Source organism: Alosa alosa, chromosome 12, assembly GCF_017589495.1.
Source record: "Alosa alosa isolate M-15738 ecotype Scorff River chromosome 12, AALO_Geno_1.1, whole genome shotgun sequence".
In the NCBI taxonomy this organism is placed as follows: Eukaryota; Metazoa; Chordata; class Actinopteri; order Clupeiformes; family Clupeidae; genus Alosa; species Alosa alosa.
In genome coordinates, this window is record NC_063200.1 from 8,364,983 (window position 1) to 8,380,880 (window position 15,898).

Consider the following 15,898-nt stretch of genomic DNA (forward strand, 5'->3'; position numbering starts at 1 on the left):
AAAAAGTCTTAAATTGTCGGGGATGTCTTGAATTTTCGAAAGGGAGAAATTTGCGTATGAGACCGCCAGCGAATGAGCGAGCGCAGGAGAGCGAGTGAAATGTCTCCATCAAACCGAACAGTGACTATATAAGGACTAGGCTATATAAGGCTACGGGAGGAAGTGTAGTGGTTGCAGAGTGAAGATGATTTTCACGGGTGTGGTTAAAGGTGTGAAAACGGTAGGCTAATAATATGTACAAATATGCCTGACGTTTTCGTGGTGTAGCCGAGGCCTGAGACATATGCAGGTAGCCTACGTGAGCGGGAGAAAGTTGATAAGCCAGTTAGCGATTGGGTTGCCATACGTTCGAATTTAGACCGGACATAAGGATTTTAAAAGCCAGGTCCGGCGCCCGGCGCAGCCTCAAGCCGGACGCATTTGTCCTCCTTTTTGGAGTTGCGCTGGGCATCTAGAATCTTTGTTCGGATGCAGCATGGTTTCACAAACTATGGATGCGAAGACTGCTGGTCAAATTATGCGCAGTGCTTCTGTCACTTGTCTGATAATTTGCTGCGCAATTTATGAAGGAACCACGGACTGACTTGCATTTTCGCAATCAGAAAGAAATACTGTTAAGTTTATCTGTTTGCATCTTTCCGGCGTGTGTTGCTGGCCTAGGGGAAGAAAATATCTGTCTAAGTTATAATACCTGTAGCCTAATATCTGTCAGCAGCTTGTTTGTCAGCCTTTTCCAGTAGGCCTACTTCGCAAAAGTTGTGAAATATAACCGCATATTTTTTTTGATTGTCTGCGACTGGCTATATAAAAAAAAAAAAAAAACGTGCGTTCATAATACCTAGGCCTACGTGCTTGAGATGAAACCAGCAGTTTTCAGCAGGATTCAAGGAGGACCTCTCTCTTAATTAATTTAAAACAAAACAATGGTTTTACAATGTTTCAGTCAAGCTTTGGTTTGTTTAGATACAACTGGTATGCAAAATGTAAAGTAGTGGGTTAACTTTAATTTGCTGTGCTGTATATGGGACATATGATGCATATGGGAATAGATGCACATAGTAAATTGCACATAGTAAATTATATAAAGTATTATTAAGGCCTATTAAAATATTTAAATAGCTTAGGCTAACTTTGAACAAAAATATTGAAGGGAATCCAGTCCAGTGCACATGTCTTTGGCAAGTAATATAGGCTACTACAGATACAGGTGAAGAACAGTCAGTCTCAGCCAGTAAGCACAACCAGATATGTACAGCCAGCTTCAAAAGCAAGCAGCCCAGACCCTAAAATTGGGCATTTATAGCTGTGAAGGTAATTCACACAATTATTTTTCTTTCACCAAAATAGACATCCAAAATTGGGTGGGGGTTAAAATTAGTAGAAAAAAATTGGACCGGGGGACCAAACAAATTTTTTCCGTAAAAGTTTAGTGGCTACATACCCACCAAATTTCCCCGGTGATGTGGCCCGGTGTTTCGGTGTCCTGGGTATCGTTGACCAAAAATTCAGGAAGTAGATGACGAAAAAAAAAAAATCACTATATGACCGCTTCGCTAGCAGCGGTCATAATAATAGGCTATGCCATGATTATTGTGTGGTTAATTTTGTATTTTCACATTACTAGGCCAATTACTACATTATTTAATTAAATACATTTCACAACAGTATTTTGTATTTCATCTTGTTGTTCATTTCATGAGCCAGTTTTTAGTTTGAAACAAAATAGTTTTTGATTTAGGCCTATTTGTGCCCACCTCTTTACCATGGTTTGTATATTATAGTAGTATAGGCTATTTATTTATTTTCATTAGGCTATTGATCAAATTGACATTGTTGTTTATTATTGCTATTCTCCTTAATGTAGTCTTACCAACTTGTTTAGGCCTACTGTTAAATTTAATTTTCTATTTTTGTTATTTGTATGTCGCTTTGGAAAGCCTCTGCTAAATAGGCCTACCAACCATAATATCATAGATAGACAAATGCGGTTTGTTGCTGGAAAGGACGACATACAGTCAACCTTCGGATTAGTGAAACTAACAGTGGGACAACAAATTAGGCCTAGTCGTAACATCAAATCGGCTCGAAATGTTCCGAAACAAGAATTTGCACTAGGCCTACACATTCCATCATAGCCTACAACAAACGGATAATGCAATGGAGGGCGCTAAAACTCCATTCAAATGGGTTACGGGTTTTCTCGTGAGTAGGAGCCGTCAGACCTACACGAAAACACAGGAAACCGCCTTGTGTTGAAAAATGTTCAACTCAACGCCTTACCGTTGGTTTTATTGGCCAGTTTCAGCTCTATAAATTTGGAAGAATAATCGTGGTTGGCTTAAGACGCCTTCAGTCAGCGTGTGTGGGCAGTGTCTCACTGGAAGGAAGTGACTGGATGACAGCATTTCTGTACCATAAGAGCGTTTCACTAAGAACAGTGTTATGAAGTGGCAAGAATTAATGCAAAATACAGTGACATTAGTCAGAGATTTCGCCAGTTTATACAGTATAAACATTGGCTGGAATTAAATCGACCAAGTCGTATCAATCGAAGAAAGGATTTCCCCGCGGACGAAAACAGTCTGTAAAGGAGGTGGAGGGGCACTTTGCTATTGTTCTGGCTAGCTTTCTAAGCGGCTAGTGTATTCGTGAGTGCATTTTTTGGCTATATGGCTACGAATTTTGAACCAATTTACGGACTTTCTGAAGACGAAGTAAGTGGATTTTTACGCTTGATAATGTCACGCTTCAAACACTCACGCTTTTCCCACCAGGTAACCTAGCCTTTACCTAGTTGAAGAATTAATGTTGCAATCACCAGCCAGCGTTAGCTGTCTGTAAGTTAGCATCAAGATGTTTAAACTTCGTTCACAGCGTCTTGACTGAGAAGTGGCAAGAATACCATGGTATGCAAGCTTGTTAGCTTGGGAAGCTAATTTACCTACATCACATAGTGTAACATGTTATTGTCTGTTAGTTATGTAGCACAATTTACGTACGCTATGTAATTACTAGCTAGCTAATATGCTAATATGTAAAGTCAATTTAAGAATTTGTGTATTAGCCTACATTCTCAGAAACGTGTGAGCTTGTAAGACGACCAACATTAGCTAGGTCTGGGTGTTGCTGGTAGTGCTAACTTATCGACTCGGCGTGTAATATTCTTTGGGTCTGTAACGTTAATATGACCAAGTTAGGACAATGTTAACGTTAGTATTTAACTCATGAGCTAGGAGTTAAAGTTAGCTATGGGGTTTAACATACATCTGTCAACCAGTGCATTGATTATGGCGATTATGCTGGGCAATGTGAGTTTTGGCATGTTTATTGCATGAATAACATTGGCATATAAGTTAACGTTATTTGGAAAACATTTAATGAGTAGCTGGCAATAGTTAATGTGACGTTACTTTAGCAGTGCTAACAATTTTAGCTTACATCTCCATATTGAGTGTTGATAATAATCCTGGTGGGTTTGCTAACATGGTTGACAGGCAAGTTAAAATGTTAATTAGCAATATCGTTGAGCGTGCTGAAGTGGTCTGTCAATACGATTCTCGGCGGATATCGCATTTCAATAACGTTTTGTGTAGCAGTAATGTTAACGTTAAATGACATGTCTAGACAATAACGTCTTCAGCAGTGTATGATGTGTGAAGCAGTGCCGGCAGAACAGTCTAGTTCAGTTCAATACATTTCACCATGTAAGTTATTCTGTTGTCGGCGTGGAACCGAAAAAACAATACGAATAATATAGCTGCAAGCAGCAATGAGGGGGCCAAGCAGAATAGGCCGGAGTAGCCAGGGCGACAAGATAGAACTCAGCAGACACCCGCCATCAACACTTTCAACACATCAAAACATAACTGATTTTGTAGGGCTGAAACAGGGCTGAGTATTGCCGCCGTCTCCCCAGCCAGCCCCACACCCCACCACTGCATTAGAATGAACTGGATGGAATATGTTGTCATCAGTTTCACATAAAAAAAAGATAGATAAAACACATCAGCAACTACAGATCAAAATGCAATATTGCTAATTGCAGCACCCCCTACAGGTCAAAGGTCACCACATTTTTTGAGCGTCCTCCTGATGGGGTCCTGAATAGTTGTACCAAGTTTGGCTTTAATACATGCAAGGGTTGCTGAGATATGAGCTCACTTCCTGTTTAGCGGCTTTGCTGCAAATTTCGATTGGCTCTTACAGCCGAATGCTTCTGTCAATTGTCTTCTGCTTGCTTCTGTCAGAAAGCAATGCACTGATAAGGCATTCTCTGAAGATGGTCTCTGCCAATTTTGGTGAGGATCCGCTGAAATTTGTGACCTGCGAAAACTTGTACGTGTTTTTGATGAAATCCAATATGGCGGCCGCATCAGTTACGATGACATCACAAGTTGGCTTGGGTTGGCCTAAGGACCTCCAACAGTATTACCAGACACCACTAGTGCGTTTTAATTCTAAGCTCAACAGCAGCTACAGGCCAAAAGGCATGTTTCTTAATTACAGCACCCTCTAGAGGTCAAAGGTCACCAGATTTCTTGAGCTTCCCCCTGATTGAGACCTGAGTCCATGCACCAAGTTTGGCTTTGATACATGCAAGGGTTGCTGAGATATGAGCTCACTTCCTGTTTGGCGGCTTCGCCGAAAATTTCGATTGGCTGTTACGGACGATCGGTTTTAGTTCCGAAGACGAAAAGGAGTATCTTTTGTGCAGCTTGGTCTGAAGATCATGTATGTCAGGTTTGGTGTCGATCGGACAAAATTTGTGACCTGTGAAGACTTGCGTTGAACTCAGCTTGGTCCAAGGATTCCAACGATACCTCATTTCTGACGATCGGGTCAGCGGGTCAAAAGTTACGTGCTTGAATGCATGTCCAACTTTGGCCTGTTGGTGGCGCTACAGCGCTAGAGGTGCCGACATGAAACTTGATGAAATTAATCATGGGACTGTCCCCAATCAGTGTGCCAAATTCCACAACTTTTTACCAGACGGTTCTATAGGCTGCCATTGACTTCCATGGCGGAAGAAGGTATAATAATAAGAAGAAAAGATAGAAACACAATGGGTGCCTTCGCAGCTTCGCTGCTTGGCCCCCAATTATTGACTACCATATTAATTAATTTTGGAGGTGGAGATGACATGAGTCAGGTTAACAACAGTCGATAACGGTAGAGTTAGAACTTGTGTCCAGACCTGAGCCTGTCGTGGATGAAACGGTCTTTCCCAAACCTCCAGCTAGCTTTCAGAAATCCAGGTCAACTTAAGTGTACGAACTGTGTGGACTCCCAGCCTGCTATAGCCCACGGCCCAGTGCAGAAAGCGCCAGGCTTTATTTATGCCGCCATTGCTTTGCCTACTGCCTTGTTGTGAATTGTTGAATGTCGAAGATGTTGCTATTATTTTTAACAGGGCTAATTTTGCTACCTGACAGATTTCAAACAATTCCAAATGAGTAGACCTAAGATTTTTTTCACAGCTTACATGGTTCATGTCATGCGATTCAATATTGTTCCATCAGCAAAGCCAAGGTAACACACCTGTGTGAAGCTGGCCCCCCATGTTATTCAAAAGGATTAAAAACACTGCTATTCGTTTGTGCTATTGAGACCATTTTGGTGAGTTTTGGACATTGATGGGGGGCTGGTGACGTCACAGGAGTGATAAATAAACCATAATAACTTAGAAAACATAGTAGCACAAATGTTTCTTTTAACGGCACAAATCAGCACAAACCTAGCACAAACGATTGAGACCATTTTGGGAAGATTTGGACAAATATGGGGGGCTGAGTGACGTCACTGGCCAGAAAATGTGAAGTTTAATTACTTAAAACCCTTAACAGCACAAACAATAATTTTTACGGAACAAACCGGCACAAACGTAGCACAAACGAATAGCAGTGTTTTTAATCATTTTTGAATAACATGGGGGCCAGCTTCACGCAGGTAGGAAACACCTGTGTCTTCACCTACCACAGGCGTTTTAAATGTTCATGGGTATTTGAAAACACAATGGAACAATGCTGAATCTGAATAATTGAAAAGGGAATCAGAGTACCAAGCTGATGGAAGTTATGTACTTCAGGATTTGTGCTGTGTTTTATGCAACTCAGACAGTGGGCCTAATTTGTTAATGTATGATATTGGGTGTACGGGTAGTCATTGGCTAACCTGATTGGATGTGGTTGGACTTCGATGTTCAGGTGTTGGTGGTGTAGCATGTCTTGTGTATGTGGTCATCATTGCTTGGGAGACCATATACCTTTTTCAGCTAGTAGTGGGCAGTGGGATTTAGTTATGTCAGTGCTACCACTTTGGATCTCACCTAAAATTCCTCTAAAATTGAATTGATTTCTTCAGCTATTTCAGGCCCTGTCTGTGAGATGTACACAGCATGGGTATGAAGGTTTACTGTGTTTGAAAGAAGATCTCTGGGGGGCACAATAAATATTGTTAAAAAAAAGTTACTAGTAGTTAAGTTCTAACTAAACTAGTTACTTAACTACTAGTAACTTTTTGAGTTAACGACACTGCACGTTAACGTTAGCAGACCTTTAACGTTACCGTGATAGGATAACCTGACTTCTATGCTATGCCATGTTATGCTGCTTCTATGCATTTTAGAATAAAGGTGGTAATAATGTTATAATAGTTAACCAATTATTCGACTTTGCTACCCTGGAAATCCAGTGTTCTCGCGAGAGCACAATGGAATTGTCTCTGCGAGACACTCTGGCAAAGAGCAATCAAAGATTGTTAAGGCGGAGCAAGATATTTCATCAGGAGCCACTTCCGGGAACCCGGATCGCACGAGGGGGGGGGTCAAAATCCCCCTTTATGCAGAGCAGAGGCAGCGACTGCTCCATTGAAGTCTATGGGCATAGCTCAGAATTTCACCACATATGCTAAGGTCTTGGTTCTATAGAGTTAGGAATGTGAATTTCGGGCACATTTTCATGATCCTCAAACCCTTCTGAACTTTTCAGGTACATTTTTAGCATTTTTGAGCAATCCAGTCTGGAGAAAATCAACCTTATATCAGGTGTGCGCCCGGTTATTTCTGCGCTGCTGTTGGCGGTTGCAACTTACGCTCGTCAATACGTCATCGACACGCCTCTTTATGCAGACAGGATTCGATCCCCATTTCGCGCCCATAGACATGAACTACGACGAAGTATCTTGCTCCGCCTTAACAATCTTTGGAGCAATGATGCACGTTACTTTTTCCCCAACATTCCTGGGAACCAGCTAAACTGATGAAGACAGCGCTGCAACGTTGGAGGACAGTACACATTGGTCATAGTGTTATCCCATTGCGTCGAAGTCCGAAATCATTCAAAGTAAACATGGTCTGGTGTAGGGCTGAAACGATTCATCAAGTTACTCGAATAACTCGATTACAAAAATTACTCGAGGCAAAAACCCTGCCTCGAAGCCTCGTTAAATTACTATGACGCCCACTATACGCGCAGGGATCTGATTGTTCCACACGGACCGTTGTTCAGGAAGCACACCACTAGCGCGTGAATCGTGATGCATTCAGAATTTAGCTGGCGCGATGGCAGAGTCAAGATGTCTATAAATGGCAGAGAATGTCTAAAGTTTTCAAGTAAAGTTTTGGAATCATTACATTAATCAAAAAAAAGTACAAGCATCTGAACCGAAAACATCCACTCCATGCTGTTTCACCAAGCGTCAATAAAGTAGGCTATCTATCAATCTATGTAGCCTATCTATCATCTATCTACGTAGCCTATAGCCTACATTGATGTTGGCTGATTTTAATCACATACTGTATTTGTAGCGATGTCGTGGTATAATGTTTAGCTTTGATGTTTTTAAGTAGTAAACTTATTCACGTTCAATTGCAAGACAGTATGCCTAAAAAAGAACCCCTTCTTATACCGTGCACACACACACACACACACACACACACACACACAGGTTGCTAGGTTACCATAGCAAATAGGCTCACCCCAGAAATTATTTTAGTAGCCTAATGGTAAAATTATTTGTTAGTAGCCTAATGGTAAATGCTGCAGGTGTAGAAATCTACATAAAACAGATATTTACTTTAATTTCAGGTCTAGATAATGGAACTTAAGTTCATGGAACTTAAATTGCTTTCCCTCTTCTCCCTCCCAGCACTTCACAACATAGTATGGACAGCTAAGTCATGCACAAGAGGCTGCAATTTTACAGAGAGCATTTTGAACATTATTTAATTGTTGGCACTGGCACTTACAAACACTAAATGGGTAAATTGCAATAAATGGGCTTAGTTTTGGAGCCAAATGTTGGAGTTAGAATAGGCCTTGCTTGATCATTTTACAGCCATGTCATTTTCGTTATGCATTATTTGTTTTGGTTGTTTAAAAAAAAAATATTCGATTAATCGATCGATAAAGTGCTAGATTAATCGATTACAAAAAGAATCGATAGCTGCAGCCCTAGTCTAGTGTTATCCAATTGTGTGCAGTGAGATTTTTAAATGCATGCTTGTTGCCGCCCCTCGAGTTAGGCCATTACATTGCTCTTTGCCAGACCCTTAATCTTTCTAGATTATCAGGGTCTGGATTTTCCAGGCTACGACTTTGCACACCTCTACCAACAACTGATCCAAATAGCTACATTACATAGTTAACCTGCCTGAAGATGCCGAAGATGCCTCGTTGATGTCGTCGTTGCCTCCTTGGCTAGCTGCAGGTGTGCTGCTAGTTTCTGCAGCTATAGAAGTGAACACGGTACACTCTTCTGCTCTTAAAGTTTATTTGATGTTTAACAAGGTGTTTCCTAAGATTTGATGTGTTGCCATTTTGCCCATTTTGCATGTTGCCTGGCAAATGTTGCACAGACCACTGTCTCCGCCAAGGTTTGTGAAATACAACCACACAACTGAATGCTTTCAGCTGGCCATCTTTCTCCTTCTGCTCCACACAGCGTCAGCATATCCTCAGCTGGTGCTCCCTGCTCCTGATACACGTTAAAGTACCGAAATTTGGCACCGTTTGATTTAGTGCTGGGCGGTATACCGGTTCACACCGTATACCGGTGTATATTTTCGTTATGATATGAATTTTTAATATACCGCCATACGGGTGTATTTGAATAGGCTAGGCTACACAACGCTTGGGGATGCTGCCATGCCGCTAGCGACAGTGTTTCCGGGACGGGACTTTTTCACACACACGCGATGGTGCCACTGCGAGGCATAGTGAGGGTAAACACAAAACACAAGTTTTTCCCCTGAAGTATGACCCTTAAGGCTTAATTTCTACTTAGATAAGGGGTTTATTTAAGGGTGTTGCACAGAATACCTTAAATTGTTTCTTTAGTTAAGAAAAAACCATAGACTGTATACAGTCTATGGGAAAAACATTAAGGGATACTGCAATGAAAGGGATTTACCGTCACGAAAATTCTATTGAGATTGTTCAACAGCTGTAACTAGCTGGCTAGTAGCCTAGGTGATGTCGTTAGTTAGCAACCCACCGAACACAGTGGTTTAATGTTCTTATCATTCATCTCACCTTAAGAATATTCGCTGAAATTATCCAGGTAGCAAGTAAAGCATGTTATAGACATGCACTGAGCAATACTAGCTGGCTAGTTAGAAATGATCCTGACTGTTATCAGTGCACCAAAACAAACTTTTTTGTTAATGTTTTGCCTAGCGAACCGAACCAAAGCTCATGGCAGGCTAACAAGACATCCACATCCACATGAAGTTAACATTAGCCTACCACTAACGTCATGTAAACCACACAATAACAATAAGGCATGTTTCTGATAGGCCTATTTGACAGAGTAAGCATATTAGCAGAGAGGTTTTATTTTAAATTGTAGAATTTCCAAAAAAGTATAATTATTGCAAGTTGCACTACTTTTTGTATTGGTTTTATACAAGATGTTTGTGAAATTTGCACAGTAAAAGTTCAGTATTTTGACTGCAATTGTCTTTGCATTCTGATTAGAATCATGAGTGGCTCTTTGTAAACAGCATCATTTTCTGGGGCCATGCAAAACTGCATTACCACTAGTGTGGAGTTATTCTACATCATGACAGTAAAATAGACCATCCTTAGTCTATGTAGCCTACTGCAGCAATTCCTCTCTCAACCTGTAGAAAATGCTGTGAACATCTGATTATGCATGGGAGAAAAAATACCGACATATACCGTGAAACCGTAAGAATTTTGAAAAATACCGTGATATACATTTTTGGTCATACCGCCCAGCACTAGTTTGATTTTACGTGAACCAATACTCGGTAATACCGACGTGATTCGGTGGGGACCGGTAAAGTCCCAGGGGTCGGTACCCAACCCTAGCGCGCAGACCAAAATACAAACTCAAAATGTAAACAGTAGGCTATTTGCAGGCTGCATATGAAAGTTTGTGTTGTGAACATCCTGGCTGTACCATTGTTGTCATTGAAGCAAGTATTTGAAAATACTTACATATAACACCTTTTTAATGAATATTTACATCCTCACCCCACAAGTACTCTGAATTGGTTCCTTAGATTTTTTACCTGGCAAATCTGAGTAGTTTTAATATTTCTGGGACCGTCATTGGTACACTGTAAACCCAAAGCCTAAATCTTCAGCCATGACTGCTTATTTTTGTTTGTGTTAGGCTATTTGTTGTGACCAAAAAAACACCTCTACCGCTAAACATAAAAAATAATACATGTTAAAAATGTTGGGCACATGGTTGGGCACATTTGAAATGCACTGTTTCACACTCGCACCTCTCTGCTTATAACCACTTATCTGCGTCAGGTATCTACCTCAAAGCTTCTAAGGCAGTGGTGTCCTCTGTTTGAGACCCTTATTACAGACCGCAATATGCTTGATTGAATTGCTTAGACCTGCTAAGAGCATGCACTCCTGTGCTGTTATCTTCAATTGCGGAGACCTCATACATTAATGTAATAAATTGATGTGGTGTTGCTGTCTTGCCTACTCCAGTCATGGCATACAGAGCACTGTTAATGTAAAATGGCAAGGCTGTTTTTGTCAGGATGTTTGGGTAGCTATGTTGATTGCTTGCACTTCAGCCCTGTAACTACCATGAGATCCCTATATTGTATTATCATTTTGGAGAAGTGTGAAAATACTTAGGCCTAATTAAAACTTAAAGTGGAATAGCTGTTGTTCAGGTCTTCTGATTTCTGAGCATTCTCCTCTCTTACTACAGAATGAATCCCGTGTTCTCCGTGTCAAGGTCATCGCTGGTATTGATCTGGCCAAAAAAGACATCATCGGAGCCAGGTGAGTTTGTTTGAAAGGTGTGGATCCATGCCATGACTTCATGAGTGGTGTAAAGCAGGTTGTGTTTAAGCTCAGTAAAACTGTCAGCAATTCTTTGGAACATCGTCAAGAGCATTTATGTAACACCACATATTGTCACGCTCCCCTGTTAGACTTTACCCCTAAACACAGATACTCAGTTATTTTTTCTGTGCCAAGGGCCTTGTCCCAATCAGGTCCTATCATTTGTGATCCTGGCAACAAAGTTTAGCCCTTTAGGATCAGGAAATTAGTGATTTCTGGAAAAATGAAGAGTGTTTTAGATTTACCATTACCTTGCTGTTTAAGCAACGGGTGAGTGTAGAAAGGAGGAAGGTTAGGCTAGCAGGGTTCCCACGGTCATGGAAAACCTGGAAAAGTAATGGAATTGTAAAATCACATTTTTCAGGCCTGGAGAAATCATGAAATTCAGTAGCTGGATAGTATAGTAGTATTCCTAGCACTACACTGTAGATGTTAACTATTTTTTTTTTTTTTTACAGGACAGCTGTCAGCTGTCATATCATCTTCCTGTTTATGGATCTAATTAACTTTTGTTAATGCATGCAACAGTCTTTGTTGATAATACATGTAACCAATGCCTTCTCTTCTGAGTCTTGGAAAATGTGTTTCATAATCCATTAGGACTGAAGATGCAAACAGTCATTGTTAGTGATTAATAGTAACGTTCACGTTTGCCTAATTTTATTCACTTGCACAAGTAGAAGTAATTGACAAGCTGTAGCATGCTAACCTCAACAATCAGGCGTGTTCTAACGTTAGATTAGCCATCTTGCCATAATTTCTCTGTAGTAGTTTGGTGGATTGACAGTAGCCACGTTTACATGGACACGTTCTCTGTTTAGAAATGGAATGATGGCTCAATCGAAATAAAAAATCTCATATAAGCACCTCAATCGGAATTTTAATCAGAATGAAAGAGGTGGTGTAAGAATTCCGTTTCTATTCTGATTGAACAGCCATGTATATGGTCAACCGGATTGCCTGCTGTATCTTCTCAAGGAAATGTAGGCAACAATGACTATTCCAATCAAAGATTCTAAAGCGTTTGAGAGCACCTTATCGGAATAGAACGTACCCCATGTAAACAGACGGCACATATTTTTTGAGATGGGCCTCGCTGCAGAACACAAGATCCAAGGGCTGGCGCTGGATCTAAATCCAACTCCTCCCACTATCTGTCTTGCGCCCTGCTCTACATTGACGTTATCCTGTAGGTGGCGGTAATGCAGAAGAGGCTAATGTGAAGGGCACCTAATCTGCCAATAAACGCTCACAAGAAGAAGAAAGCAGGAACGTATCGCTGTCTATGAGCTGGGCTTTACCTCCTAGTAGGAAGATCCTCCATTATGCCAATTTTCCAAAATGCCCCTGTCAGTGAGACATATTTTGATCTGTTGCCCTGCCTTGAAAACCAAAAGACAACAATTTTATCACCAAAATTCTATAGCTGATGTTTTAGGAAGGTTCCACCTTTTGAAAGTTTTAGAATATCTTACTAGCATAGATTTTAAAAAACATATTTAAGCTTCTCTAACTCACAATGCTCTGGCTATTTGCCCTAGTTGCTGAAATGGCCTTAAATTAAACAAACAACCCTCTTCATAGCCTAGTAGTCTGGTTACAAGTCCTTGTCATCGTCATATGCGTGTATTTAGCGAGTTTGAAGAGTTTGAGCTATCAAGGTACCCTGGAAATCCAGAGTCTGGCAATGAATAATGATGCATGTTACTTTTACCCCTTGCATCACGAGGAACCAATCACATTGGTGTATCTGATATAGGCAGGCCATGAGGCGAGCTAAACAGATGACAACAGCGCTGCAACGAATCAGTCAGTAAACATTGGAAGTAGTGTTCTCCAATTGCGTCAAAGTCCAGAATCAGTCAGTAAACATTGGTCGTAGTTAGGGATGTAACGATTACCGGTATAATGGTAAACCGCAATAAAAATATTGACAATAATAATTACCGTTTTTATTTCAAACATCATGATTATCACTGTTGATTACTGCAGTGTGGAAACCGTGTGTTTAATCCTTCCCAGCTTCATCCGAGCCTGCTTTTGACATACAGTAGGCCTGGTACAATGGAACAAAACTGGTACCCTACTGATTCTGTTGTCTAATTGATGGTTTTAACTACGATTCAGATTAGGCTACACCTGATGCACTGTATCATGTAGCCACTCTGCGTCTTTTTATGTTCATGTCCACATTAAATCCATTCCACTCACGTTATCAGGAGAATACAGTAGCCTAAAGTTTTATTTTGAACGCTTACTTTGGTCTCACTCGTTGCATCCAAATAACAGAAATGGCAAACTCCAAGTTATGGTAGGGTAAGTTAAGCTATAAGCACATAGCCAATTAAACATGAAGAAAAAAGTGAAGGGGATACTTTTTGAAACTATTTTAGCTTGTGTAGGCCTATCAGTGGTTTCTGAACATATTGAACACACTTTTAGAAATACCGTGATAATACCGAAAACTGTGATAATTTTAGTCTCTACTACACACAAATTTTCACACCGTTACATCCCTAGTTGTAGTGTTATCCAATTGTGTGCAGTGAGATTTTCAAATGCATGCTTGGTGCCGCCCCTCGAGTTGGGCCATTTTCATTATTCGTGGCCAGACCCTTAATCTTTCTAGGTTACCAGGGTCTGGATTTCCCAGGCTACTATGAAGGTGTTGTAGGACCCTACGATTTCTGTAGAACACGGAATTGACCGTTCGCAAAAGCCGCGCCCCCTAGTTATTGTTACTACACCCGTCAAACTCAGACCGGAGTTGTCTAGAAATTCAATGGTAGCTGTTAAAGCAACACCAAAGAACTTTCCCTCTGTTGCACGCACGCTATTTGTTTATCCAGCACCGGCTTTGCAAATAACGATGTCCACAGACAAGGTAGAATATTTAGCATGATTTATAACAGTACGATGTATTGCGACATCAGATGCAAGTCAAATTTGTAGTTTCTTATGTCTCATTCCATCGAACTACAGATCCGCTACCCGATCTGGCAAACTTACATAGTGCAGTTATAGCCGATAGAGGGCCGAGAAGCGAATGCAGAATTGCCGTTCACCCTGTTACGAGTTGATGAACCACTGAAACGATTTTGGAAACATTATTTTAAGGTATAAAAAACTCTTTGGTGTTGCTTTAAGATGTCTGTAAAAGTTACAACACAAGAGGGTCTTTTAGAGAGCCACGGACCTAAATTCATTCACAATCATTTACAATCCATTGAAAGACTGCAGTATGACATGGAGACACATGTATAAAAAATAATATCTAGTTAATAGCTAGCTTTTCTGCTGAGAATAATTGACATCCTTATTTATTTTACTTACATTGAGTTGACTGTGTGGCTTAAACCACAGATGTGGTGGAGCACTGTTCGTTATGGTTTGCTAAGGAGTAGCCTAGTTCTAACCCTTTGCTTAAAATAGTGGAGATCTGGGACGAGAAAATTTAATCTAATTTAACATAATTACAAAAAACTTCAAATCAAGATTGAAAGGCATTTTTCTGTATATCGGTGTTGCGTTAATCCCACATATGTCATTTGATTGTCCTTTTCAACTCATATCACTATAAAATCCCATAAAACCGGACAAACATCAAGGCTCCCAATACATTTCTATGGAGCCGTGAGGTGAAGTTGACGGGCCATGTCTGCCTGCACGGAGCTACTGGACTGCCATTGGCTCATCTGCGTTCGATGGGCGGGGTTTTGCGAACGGTCAATTGCACGGAATTTGCAGATATTCTGTTGACACATTAAATAAACAGACGTTTTTTCTACTTGCTTCACTTTTATTTTAGTTTACTTTAAAACAAAAAAACTAAACCGTGACCGAAAGACATTAGTTAAACCGTTCTGTAGCCTAGTAATTATATCTCGAAACAAATGAGTTTGTTGATTGGTGTGTGACAAAGAAAATAAGCAACATACACAAATACACATGTACAGACATCATTCCCAGACACGAATGTCAACAACCTCAAGCAGACACGCAGACCCACCATTCAAAAAGTGCTGCAATAGATTCTCACCAACGAGAGAACGCAACATCAAGTGCCTTACCATCATGTAGCCATCCTTCAGTGGAGATGTGTGCTAACGATGGTAGGCTAAATGCTCTAGAAAGCAACACATATTTAAAATAAAACAAGAATCTACAAAAAAGTAGGCTACGTTTAAGTAGTGGGGCATTTTGAGTTACAAAGTGCTTTTTTATTGAGATCTAAACTTGCAGCCTATTTATGGCCATGTAGTTGAAGTTATGTAGGCCCTAGGCCCTAACTGTTGTTTTTGCGCAGAGATTTGTTGAATGTTTGGCTCAATGTTGGAGAATTTTGAATGATTGGCTTTGCTGAATATTTAACAAGCTGAAATGTGTCTGTCATTGAGTTTTTATAAGTGAAGAAAAATATATAAATCCGAAACAACTAAAATTAAATAAGATGGAATAGGAAATAAGATGGAATTTGGAAAATAATAAAACGAATTTCATAGGACCCTAGTGTTGCTAAAACGGAAACTGCATATTTTATCTGTCAAGCAAGTTTGTGA

General features: G+C 40.4%; 1 protein-coding gene across 1 annotated transcript in view; it reads left to right on the top strand.

Moving 5' to 3' along the window:
• Positions 1-2,260: 2,260 nt before the first annotated feature.
• Positions 2,261-15,898, top strand: part of nedd4l (NEDD4 like E3 ubiquitin protein ligase) — a 62,659-nt gene continuing 49,021 nt past the window's right edge. Inside the window, 2 exon segments of the mRNA XM_048259554.1 lie at positions 2,261-2,714; positions 11,203-11,276. Of these exon segments, the coding sequence (XP_048115511.1) occupies positions 2,670-2,714; positions 11,203-11,276 (119 nt within the window). The 5' untranslated portion in view covers positions 2,261-2,669.